Below are 13,112 nucleotides of genomic sequence, written 5' to 3'. Positions count from 1 at the left end.
ACTCCAGGTGTGACCTTACCAGTTCTGAGTAGAGGGAAAGGATCACCTCCCTCGACCTGCTGGCAACACTCCTCCCTAACGCAGCCCGGGACACCATTTAGCCTTCCTTGCCATACGTCCTGCTGCCGAACTCCCTGCATTCTTTGAATTCAGAGGTTATCTAGGAGAACCTTCACATTTATGTGTGTGGACACTTAGACCCTCATGAGGTGTTCACAGAGACTGTACTCTCTTCCACCCAAAGCAGATCTGTCTGTTTTATAAAAAGTTCATATTGTAGCACCTCAGTCCCACTGGGTACACCTGAGTCTACTGTGTGTAAGAGTGGTTGCAGATCTGTTAGATTAAGAAAGGCCACAACGTAACCACACCCCTTTAAAAGTGAGGTATTTTCATACTGTTTCTGAACATGTCTACAACTGGCTCATAAATTCCATTGCTGCTGGGACATATGGATTTTTTACCAGCAATTTTTCTTCGAAGTGTGTTTTATGTCCATAGAAAAATCTTTCTTCTGCAAGCTGCCAAATCATCTATGGAAGGACTGACTTTATTCTTTCTTCAGTTCTTGACCAAGAACTTCATATTTCTTCAAGGTTTATGTGAGAAAACAGTTGGCCAGATGATGGGTTGATAATGTACACCTGTTCTTCAAGATGGGTGAACAGACTTAAAATGCTCATTAAGCTGTGAGTGACTCTGAGCAGTATTCCTTACAGAGCACGATCACTTCGAGAATGGTCCTAAAGTCCCTTGTTAAATGAAGGCTGAAGCACCACCAACACCATGTTATTTTGGTTTCTATAACATGACAAAAATTAACAAAGTTGTGAAGAATCTCCCGAAGTCTGCAAGATGGTCACTAATATTGCAAGAGCCAAAAGAGACTCAGCCCTGATCAATACTTGCCTGTATCCTGACCAACTTGGACAAGATTCTTAACTGAATATGTGGTTAAAAAAAGCTGTGTTGAAGTGGTCAGTGCTTTGGGTTTTTTGCTGAACAGATGAAGAACTCTCCTAAAGGACTCTCCCCGGTCAATGTCAAAAGACAAAGCCCTCAGTACACCAAAAATACGCAGCAAAATTTCAGTCTGGGATGCATGCAATTATGGAGAAGACCCTGGCAACACAGCCTCCTGAATATTGACCTGGGAAAAAGTATTTAGGATTGTTCAAAACATAGTATTGCTCTTATAAGTAGTGATAGAAGATGGACCATCTATAAGAGCTTGTATAGTCCAGCCCTTTTGATTTACAGAATTGCTTGGAGCTTTAATAATAGGTAATAGTAATAACAATAAAGACACTAAGAACAGACTCATTTATTCAACAGATTCCCACAGAAGAAAAAGATCTCTCACAAAAGAGGAAGGAGAGGGAAGTCAAGATCTCTAAGTAGCTCACAGGTAACTAAGTAAATGAAAAATCCTGAAAAACTCTTCATCTGCAGATATATAGCAGATATATCCAAATAAGTGAGATAGCAACTTTGCCAGAAAGGGCTAAAAACCTCTAGAACTAAAGGGGTACACGCTGGAATTTAAAATACAATGCAGATACCTTACCTAGAAGCAGCTATTTTCCTTCATGACAGTCTAAAACCTCAAACTGCCTCTCCAAATAGGCATTTTATTGGGTGTCATCTGTGCTACATTTCTGATGGAGAAAGAATACATCTGTGATACTATGGAAGCTATCCCGTGTCTGTGTTGCAAGAAAAAGGGAACAAGGGTTTGAAAGGTGGTGATGAACAAGCGGCTTTGCAAAAAAAGGTCTAAGAAAAACAGATAGAGTTCTGGGTATTGAAATCAAGAGGCAGAATGTCAAAAAAAAAAATTTTTAGGACAACCTGGAACAAACATCCAAAGCAAACATCCTGTTATACCCTGTGGGTCATTTTTAGCAAGAATATATATTGCCAAAAGTTCCATTATTACCAGTTCCATACCAAAGCTGCAGAAGTACAACTCACAACCGCTTTCATGTCAAAATACCACATTCTGGCTGATCTTTCAAATGATCCATTAAATTTGCTTGTGCAGGGAAAGTAGCCCTATATTCTCTGAACAACTGAATTTGCTTTATTTAACCTCAGGTGAATTGTACAGAACCTGAAAGTAGAAGAAGGTCAACACTCAAGAGAGTGGTAACACACAGAACAGACAGCAGGCAATGCTCACAAGGCCAGAAATAACAGAGACTAAATAGAATGAAACGGTTTCAAGAGAGAGTTTTGCTGAGCATTGAGAAGACAAAAACATCTGCAGTATAAACATGGCCTTACGTACTAAATTTCTGTCCCAGAAAAGGATTCATATTTGCAGTTGGTAAAATATCAAGGTATCTGAGGCGCCAGTGACAACAAATCAACAGTGCTTTTCACAGCTTCAGTGTCTTATGCACATATGCAGACCTAAGCCTCACATACAAGTAACTGAGTACTAACTACCTATGAAGCAAACAACTTTAGAAATGGATTCACAAAAGCAAACATGACATTGCTTGCTTAAGAGCAATGAATAGTACAATACTTCATACAACACTTTCCATCTACTTAAAAGCATTAAAACCAATAATTCACCGTAGTATTTTACAATAATGATTAACTAGGAAAAAATCCTATAGTCAAGGATAGCAAAATTTCAGAAATTTATGTTTGTTAATACATAATGTATTCCTGGAGTATGGTGTCATATGCCACTTCCTCATAGGTTTGCTCCATTCCATACTTACCTCTGTACAATTTGCTATCAGTCTTCTGGAAAGTACAAATAAAAGTCTTAGGACTTTCCAAAAAACTTCACACTTTCTATATTTTCTAACGCTCAGTTTTGTGCGAAAGTTAACCTGCTTTATTTACCTATTTTATTTAAAAATAAGTAAAGGAAAAATAAGATGGCATGCTGACATTGACAAACCAAAACAGGTACTGATGTGACTTTCATCTATGCAGAGTTAACTTTTTGCATCACTGTCATAGGCTAGGCTTTGTTCTAGTTTAATTCCTAAACAATAGGCACTGCATTTACTGCACAGACACAGAAATAACCCTTGAATATGACATTCTTCACCCCTCTGAAGGAAAAAATTCTTATCTGCTTTTCCCCTTTTTCTGAATGCAAAGCAGTTCACCAACTGGGTTGGTTTGTTTGTGGTTTTTTTTTTATTTGTTTTTCTATTGTGTCAGAGTACAAGAGCCAATCTCAGAGGAATACAGCTCTGGATTGCAAGTTTCAGGTGGCAAAAATCCCTCTTGCTAAAAAATAAGAACCTGACCACATTAACGAAGTATGTGGTGAAAGTGGCAAATCAGTTTGCGTTGACTAAACCAAGTGAAACAGAGAAGTCAAATGATCAGCTTTAATGATCAAAGGAAAGGCAGCAATATAATAAAGAGCACTGCTTTTAAACTACAAGATATAGCAGTAACTCTAAACAGACCTAATACAGCGGAATTACCGACTCATTCACTGTCTTCAACCCAGCCTCTCAATGTACTCATATTCGTAAGAATTAACACTCAAGGTTGAGGTGAAAAGTGCATTTTTTTTTTTAATTGCATGCATACATTAACTTTCATAACAAATTTAGGATGATACATAAACATACAAGAGTACTAGCTTAATGGAACAGTTTAGGGAAATAGAGCCACAAGAATTCAAACCTCATGGTTTAAATTCAAATTTATAGCATGAACATTTACATTAAAAACTTATTTATATACAAGTTCATTATCATAAGACAATTCAGAGAAAATATGACAAATTAGAGTTTTATAGAAAAATAATCTGCTAAAAAAAGTAACAACCAATTTGTGCTTAGGGAATGCGTAAGATATTTGGTAAGATTAAGGCATTTTCAAATTAGGAAAAGACAATTTTTTTTTTTCCACCAAAAGTATTCATTACGTCATCATAACTCAAAATGTATTTTGACTTATCTTTTGCTAACAAAGAAATTCTATATAACCGTTTACACAAAGGTAATAAATTAACTACTGAAATGCTACCAGTTTTTGATACACAGAGATTCTTCTAAGATCTGAGTATCTGATAAGATAAAAAAGGATTTAAAGAAAAATACTACCCAGTTTTCCCCAATATGCAGAAACCAGTATATCCCTAAATTGTTTTAAACTAGTTATAATACAGAACCTCAACAAACTATACAGACAAAACTACTTTATTCTTTGTATACAAGCTAAATCTACATTCAACTCAGCAGGATCTCTGTAGCTCCTCTTGACAAGCCTGAGCCAGTTTAAAACTATCCAACTTGGTAACAGTTCAACCCTGGCTCAGAGAAGCTACCCAAATTGATGTTTTATTGCCCCATCTCTTCTGTGCCTCCTTCCCTGAGCACTATGCAACTTTTACAAGTGCTTTGAACTAGGCAAATTGACAGTTTTACAGATAACTTGGCATATTTATGTAAACTTTAGTCACATCTCTGACAACAAATACAGCTTATAATCTCAGAATTTTTCTTTTAAACTCTGATTGACAGCCCCTGTCCTGTACTGAGATTCTTAAAGGCCCAGGGCTAATCTTGCACATGGGTTCCTTAAGTCTTTTAAAAGAACTGCATGGACATCCCTTAATACAACACATGTAAAAAAGTGATCTTTAACAGCGTTGCTTTGAGCTAACTCATTTCAGTTTGCACTTGGATCAAAAAAGCTTATGCAATTCTGGAACCTCAACTGTGGTGACAGTGACCTTCAACTCAAGGTGACAACTTGTCAAATGGCTACTACTTTCAGCACAGAACTGAGCAATCAAGTTCAGAAAACAAATATACATAGCAACTTATGGATCACGCTGCCCATATGCAATACTTGATAAAAGGCTGGTGGGGGTTTTTTTTCAGTAATGAGGCACTAGGAAAAATATTTGCCTACCAAAGCTTTTAAATTTTCTCATCCACAGACCTTTGATTTTGAAGTAATTTAAAACTGGTGAAAGTGCGCTAATGTTTCTTCAGTACTGAACCATCAGATATTAGAATAAGCGACTCTGTGTACTCAATTGATGATGAATCAGAGCCTGCTTTTTTTCTTTTCAGCGCAGAAATTCAGTTGAGCACAGCTCTGTTACAGAAATCCACCATCACTTCACATTATTTTCTTAGTGACCCAAACTTCCTCTTTGTAAAAGAGAGCTTTTAAGAAATAAATTAATCTATTTCCAGCAGGTCTTTTATGAAAACGTCATTTTTAATAAATAAGAAAAAAGTTAAATAAGGTATTCCACATAGGTCTATTCAAGATCATTTTGCACCAGCCAACAACACACTGAAACTTGCTGTGTTGTGTTGCCCTCTTCAGGTCGACAGCACTTACATTTTCTAGTCCTTTTGACTGACGAGCCATTGCATTGCAACTTCTTCCATAAAAATGTTCAGATTTGCAGCTTCAAGTAGAAGTCAACTTTACCTCTCTCCCACCAGTGCGTGAAGTATTTCTGGTCTAAAATCCTACAGAAATAAACTTTGCTGTTGGCCTCTATGTCTCCATAAATCTAATACTGATCTTGAGGATTATCAAAATATTAGCTACTGTTTGAAAAGATGACTAAATAAACCAACTTCATCACTGGTAAGCAAGCCTCAAGACAAGAGTCTTAACGAGCTCAATTAATTCAGCTTACCAAAGAAAACAGAAGCTGCTGAAGTAACTCCATAAGTGAACTTGGAGGTTACAAAGTCAGATGACTTTAAAGTGGTGTAAGACAAAACAAAATCTAGAAGCTGGAGTTGAAGTTAAATTCAGCCTTGAAATGCAATGGAGGCTTTTTGACCAAAACAAAACAAAAAAAAAATTAATAACCTACTAGCATAAAAGGATGGATTCATTATTACTCAGAAACTACAGGTAGACCAAGTATCTTTCCAATCAATCTGTTTTGATCATTTTTTGAGTAGTTGTCATAACATGAGCCAAATTGTGATGCTGATTTGCATACTTGTAACGGGTTTTGCAATTGATTATCTGAGCTCTGCCAATTGATGTGGAAATACAAATACAAGTCTTCCATTGCTTGGGAAAGGTCCACGCTTAGGCTTCTGATTCATTTATTGAGCCAGATATTAATAATGTCCTTGAATATTTAATTTCCCCCTCCCACCTTACTATTTTTAGAGGACAGGTCATGGTAGACATTTAAAACTATTTAGACATCTCAGTACTGCCACTTTGACAGAGCAAAGTGTTGGATTTAACCAATGTATTATTAAGTACAGAGAATTTCACTCATGTTACCAAGGCAGATAAATACCATAACAATTTGTGACCGTACAATTTAATCACAACATCTTAAGGGACTTATGATAGGAAAAACCTGTTCAAAGCTAAGGCCTATTATGTAATTAGACAATAAAATTAACCTATTCAAAACCCTTAGAAAATATAAGCAAAGAAAATGCTCATTCCAATTCTAAGGGATGTCCCAGTATCCAAAAAAACGAACAAGCAACCAAACAATCCCAGATCATCCCCTTTTGGTCTGGCAAACACAGAACAGTCAGCCTGCCTTAAACCAAGTGTGACTCTAAAAAAGCTCAGAAGAACTTGCCATGAATAGTTTCAATGCATTTTCTTTCACATACTTTTGTAATTTCATTCTCAAGAATGAAATGCTACTTAAAACTTTAAATCCTATATTCTCACAGGGCAGACTCCAGAGGAAAGGAGGCAGATTGACAGGGAGAGAGCAAGCAAGAGCAAGCGGGTGAGCATGACACAGGGAGAGAGCAAGATACCAAAACTTGGGGATAAGTGCACAACAAGTGAGACTCAGTGCGCTCCCTTCTGCAGCGTAAGACGGCAGAGAGCAGTCCATCCGGGCAGTCTCTACCAGCACGTAGAGACTCCTCTCTGGTGCCTGACTAATATGCTCCATTACAGCGCCCGGAGCCAAAGACTGATGAAAGCTTCCTGCTGTCTATCAGCCATATAGTTTGTTCAATTAGAAGGTGCAAAACCAGCTGGTCTTATAAACATGGGGAAAAAGTCCTCAAGCCAAACTAGCTCTCGTACTGTACAAGAAAAACAACACTCTTAAATGCATACTGTATTCAAAACACTGCTATTACTTTTTTTTCTGCTATTAAAGAACAAGTGAAAAAAGGCACTCTAATCGATAGTACTATCAGACAAAAAGGCAAAAACATTTTCGAGCAACTGTCAACTGAAGAACTGAAGACAGCAGCTTACACCTCTGAAGTAAATAAGTGAGGCACTTTTTTTTTTTTTTTTTGGACACATGTTAAGTAAAAGTGTCACAAAAATATAATCACTATTTTTAAACCATCTCTGGTAGAAGAAGTTTCCACCTATGTCAAAGGTTCATCTGGTGCAAGTTCCATACAACACAGTTTAGACCATGACAGCTGGTGAAAAATCTCCAATATCTCTTAGCTAACTTTCAAAATTGAAAATTAGTTGATCCTTAGTGATACTCAGTGTTTTTCTTCATATTCTACAGTAGATACCAGGATTCTGTTCCAATCTTAGCTTAAGATTGAAGATCTTAAAAGAAGAGGTGCTGGACAAGGGCTTTTAAAATTACCTGTGGTTGGTTTAGTTCTGACTTACCCAAGTACAATGTTCATATTTTTGCCGTCTCTTTCTCCCCCACACACCATCAGATTTGGATACCACATGTGGTATGATTCATATTATTCTTCAGAAATGTATTTTAATAGACAAACTTTACAATTGAAAGAACCTCTGAGTTTTGGAGATATTTGGCCTTCAGTGAAAAGCATATCAGATCATTTTATTGCATGCATTTTTTATGCAGCAACTTTTCCCAGTCACATTTAATCATTGCTAAGACTGATTTTTTTTCTTAGTTGATACATCATCTAGTACACTTATTTGAATTAAAACAAATTCCTCTACCTCACATTGTCAAAACACAACCTAGGCAGTTCCCTTCACAGAATTTCCTTCTGCTAGTTTTGGTGTAATGGAAGGAAAAGAGGAGGAACTCTCCTCACTGAAGCAATTGGCTAGTAATTTCCTGCCATCCACCTGGATATCAGGGTGGGGGTTTAATACACCTTAAGAACACTTTTGAATCAGTTACTTCAGCATATGCAAGTCTGTCACTAAGTACTGTAAAATTATGTTAAAACTACAGGAATTAACTCCTTGCCTGGAATCAAATTATAATCTCACCATTCCTAACACTTTCTGAAGACTCCTTTACATACACAGGCTTTTCTGATGAGCAGTAATCAGTACACAAACCCACACAACAAACAAAAAAGCTAGAAACACCTGCATCCACTTTTTTAAAAAGAGGAACATCACTTAATATTTAGGAAAATTAAGAGCAGCATTACCGAAAATAATACACACCAACCTTCTAAAAGGCCGTCTCAGCATCATCTTTATTAGTGCTTGGTCTTCTATTCTTAGATATTTTGGGTTTAGACTACAGCAAGTAAGGGTTTCCAATTGAAAAGATAATGAGAATCAAAGTAAATTCTACTGGCTAAAGGAAGAGATATTACTGAATTCAACTTTTTTTTTTTTTTTTCAGAAAAGCTTTACTAGCATGAAATCATGTGATATCACAGAAAATTTCCCTCATGGCTTAAGGGTCTGTACCTTATTCAAACAGCAAAACCTCTATTTCACAAACACATTTACGTGATTTCTATGAAAAGACTTAAAAAAAACCCCCACCTATCAAAGAACAAACAAACAACTTAGTTAATAACAAAACAAAATGCTGTGAGTGAACTACTTTTCCTGACACATACTTTTTGATACTTATACAAACCTTGCCATCTGCTATGACTTCTGACAAAATAACTGACTTCCGTTCTCAATCTAAGGTTTCATTATGACAGTAAATGTCTTATATCTAACATTAAAAGTTACTTCAGTCCCATTGCAAGATTGTATAGGTTTTTATGGTCATTAAAACCTGTTATAAAGTAGTTACAGACTACTCAGTTAGGAATAAAGGACTTTTTTTGATAGTCACAGGTGCAAAACATGTAAATATATGGAAGTGTTTCAAAGACAAAATAAAGAAGAACTGTTTAATTTACGGAGAGGCTATATGAATTCTGTATAAGCTTTTAACCATACTTGATTTCAAACTTCATCACGACCTTAATGCTATAAAAACTAAGGGTAAAGCAAAAAATTGTAAGGATTCCAAAGAATATGTCTCCAAATAAACTGTTGAGAAAAACAGAACACCAGTATATTAAAGCAGACAAAATATTCAAAGCTAGTTTTGGATTGTAAAGTATGCAGTTAAGAGACAAAGGTAAGAACTATATGTAAGACCTATGCCATTACTTTCAACTTATAATGCCAACAAGAAAAGAAGCCTATACAGTGGTTGAGGGAAAAGTGTTGTTCCCGAAATGTTTGACTTAGACTTTTCAAAGGGCGCTTTGCATCCAAGGAAGTCTTCATAGTTAGAAGTCACTTTTAATGACAGAATTAGCTTAAAAAAACACCAAAACCCAACCAAACATAACCTAAACCAATCATTACACATTCTAAAGTATTACACACTTACAACATAATGAATAGTAATTATCTATTAGAAAAAATACAGCCTATTTTGTCTTTGCTAAGTCATACAACTCAAGGGTCCAGCAAAGATGAGCATACGAAGTTTTACCATCATGTTAGAAAAGGGAACATATAATTCTGAAAACAGACTATGATATATGACACCTCAGTGGAAGAGTTTACTAAAAGTGGTTTTATTTCATCGTCTCCTACCTGATAAATTCTAAATGGGATGTATCGAAATCCACTATCTTCTGGAGGATACTCCATGAGTTTTCGATTTATTGCCCAAAACTGCTCAAATTTATCTGTGAAGGTAAAATTAGATTTTGTTAATATTAATAACATAGTCTTCCTCACCTAAAAGAGATAAATGATACATGATTGGAACAACATGAAAACTTTGCTTACAGAGGTTCGACCTGTATTCATTTATTTTCTCCACATTTCTCCTCCCTATTTAGCCTGAAGCCAACGGTAAGTCATCTGCATTCTCCTATGTAAACAGTGATGCAGCAACTTACTGAACTGAAAGAGAAAGCAACTTGAATTCATATCGTATCTCCCACTGTTAGAGACACTCTGGGCCACAAATTATGGATTTCATTACCTCAATTAACAGTGCCTGTTTCTCCACTCCCTGCTGCTACTGGTCCACAGCATCTTACAGTTTGTTAAAAAACATCTAATTTTTTTAACTATAGATGAACAATAGGTGTAAAGTAGAGAAACTAAAGCAGTAGAAAAATTTCTTGAGGGGTTTACATTTGGATATGTAAATATTACAATAATCTGCATCAATGTATGATATGATCAGAAAAAATATTGAAAATAAAAGTTTGATTGAAACACATTTTTGTTAATATTATCCAAGTAACTAGGTTTAGTAAAGTAGCCCAAGGCAGCACACCACTTCATTCTGTTCAGATATTACAAGAACTGAATGGCTTACTGCACTTAAAATGTATTAAGGACAGCGTAGGCCTGGAGCAGAAAAGGCTTTTATACAAGCAAATCAATTACTCAAACCAAGCAGACAACCAACACCAAAAGTGACAGAAAGGACCATGAAGAGCTAAGATGAATAAAGCCGCTGCTAGCCTTACTGGAGAAAGCAGCTTTAGAAGGGGAAAAGCAAGGGATAAATTTCCTTATAGGCCCTAACTCTCTAAGACACCAAACACAGTGACAGTTTCTTCATAAGGAACACACAGTGTCCATTTTCCCTCCTTGGCACGATGTTTAGCTGAGCCTCAAGAAGCCTGACAGTAAAACCGTTACAGAATTCAGCCCCCCCTGAAGCAAGGTAAAATTCAGATACCTATTAACGGAACAAAGGTATCTTCTCTCTTACAAAACTGCTGATAACAATTAAAGCAGTTGCAGAAAACTGAGTCTGAGATTTACTTCCATGCCTGTCAGTGCGCTAAAAGACACTGCTAACACATACTGCAGGGTTTGTAACACATTGCCTTTCCTGAATGTGATACAAGGCAGGAATTTCCAAGAAACTGTAAACAAGCTCCTGCCAGGTCTTCCGCAGCAGCATTTCCTGATACTTATCTCAGAAAGTACTTCCACACCCTTGTTTGCTGATTAGCAGCAAGTGCCTCTTGACAAGCACTCACCTGAGCTGAAGTCAGCAGGACCAGGCAGGTACCTGCCGGGGGAACATGGTGCTACCCCACAGCTCACCCACTGGGAAGCTCCGCTGGCGGCAGTGACAGGGACCGCCCTGGAGCTGACCGTACCCAAGCAAGCCTGCGTTTGGGAACACCTGCCTCCAGAGTCACAGGTTTACTCTTAACAATGTCTGGCACAAAGAACGCCTGCGTCCTCCTCACCACCTCTGTCAGTCAGCCTTGCAGACAGCACTGAGAACGGCTTACGGCTTTTGCTCCAGACGGTGTGGACAGGCATCCCATGGTGGGCATTGATCAATTTATACTTTCATTACCACTTCTGACTATAAACTCAGTTGATAAAACTATTCATTACGGTGATACACAAGACAATCAAGACCTACTTAAGCTAGTGAGCTTCAGCAGACTTTCAAATAAGGAATCTACACATTTGAAGACATCTTATCTGAACAAAAATAAAACAAACATTAACTTAATTTACTTGTTTAATGCTCATATTACAGTAACTAGAAAAGCTGGGTGAACAGCCTACTGTCCTCAGAATTCAATAGAGATAAGCAACACATCACATAGATCAGAAAAACAAGAAATTCTGAACAAATAACAGACTTACGGCAGGAGCTTAAGTACATTGCCCCTTGTGGCATATATGGCAAACAAGTGAAACTTTCAAGGAAAACAAAAGTTAAACAGTGGTAATGTACAGTTAACTCACTTCTGTTCTTCCTTCCAGCTTCCTCACCCCCCAGAAATCATGTGGGTAATCTTATTTAAGGCAGGTAAATTTACAAATTTATACTTCTCAGATTATTCTCTGAACACTCCGACAATGCTCAAGACAATCTACTGTTTTATCAGGATGTTTAAATGTCTAATAGTTTCTGTAGTTTCTAAATGTAACAGCAGTAAATCTGCAACAGTTGAATGACAAACTTGTTGCATTTTGTAATCGTGTTCTGTCAATCCACCTGATATCCCAGGGCATGAAAAACTTTCTAGTAAATTAGCTAGACATAATGGAGTCAGACATCTTAAGACATATCTCCATGGTGTGTACAGCACTGTCTGAATACATCTAAGTTAATTCATCCTCATAACCTTATATTGCTGGTCTCCATACATTTTTCCATGGATAAAGTATTTTTACTACAGGAAAATGAGTTGGGTGTAAGAAAATTAACACAAATTTTTAAAGCAAGCAGCACGAAAAGGCTACCCAGTTTCCATACTGTTATATATATGACCTGGCAAGAGCTTTTATTAGCATTGGGAGCATTGGCTGAATGCCAGAATCCTAAAGCTCCAAAATACAAAATCCAAAAATAACTGCTTTTGCAGAACCCTTAAAACTCAAAGCTTAAACAAACAAAACATCCAACACCACCCAACACCCCCCCCTTCCCCAATCCCTTTGAAAGTATAAGCAATAGGATTCATCATTCTCCCATTTTTGTGTGTCAGTACCTCCTATTTATGCAAAACAGACTTAAGAAAGCTATTAATGCTATGATGATCTATAAGAACTAATTAGTGCTTTGGCTAGACAGGACTTAAAAACAGAAGGTGCTGGCCGGAAGTTTGACAATCAAAACAAAACTGAGTCTTCATCAAGCTAGTAAACAGTTCTATACCTATCAGCAAAAGTACTTCACACACTCATCTCCCTCCCTTGTGAAAAGCTTATGAAGTCTACATGATATCTAAACTCCCGTAATAGCAAAATCTGATTACTTTTGTTTTCCACAATCCATCTGTTTTTAAGAAAGTGTTTGACCGATGTGCTAAAGAGTTTCTGTATTAGCAAAAAACAGTACTTGCAAAAGGCAGATGTTCATATCTGAATAACAATATTTAAAGTAATGGCAATAAAATTCGAACAGAAGTGAGATTAGTGACAGTATAAAAGTCTCAAATGACTCTACT

General features: G+C 36.8%; 1 protein-coding gene across 3 annotated transcripts in view; it reads right to left on the bottom strand.

Moving 5' to 3' along the window:
* The window catches only part of ATG5 (autophagy related 5), an 86,352-nt gene that overhangs the window by 38,437 nt on the left and 34,803 nt on the right, over positions 1 to 13,112 (bottom strand). For all 3 annotated transcript variants that reach the window (XM_033008473.2, XM_042803352.1, XM_033008474.2), the window contains exon 6: positions 9,760 to 9,854. In XM_033008473.2, the coding sequence (XP_032864364.1) occupies positions 9,760 to 9,854 (95 nt within the window). The remainder of the gene's footprint in view (positions 1 to 9,759; positions 9,855 to 13,112) is intronic.

This window comes from Tyto alba, unplaced genomic scaffold (genome assembly GCF_018691265.1).
Source record: "Tyto alba isolate M040663 unplaced genomic scaffold, T.alba_DEE_v4.0 Super-Scaffold_40, whole genome shotgun sequence".
NCBI classification, from domain to species: Eukaryota; Metazoa; Chordata; class Aves; order Strigiformes; family Tytonidae; genus Tyto; species Tyto alba.
The sequence above is the reverse complement of the archived record's forward strand: the minus strand, read 5'-3'. Positions and strand labels throughout refer to the sequence as shown.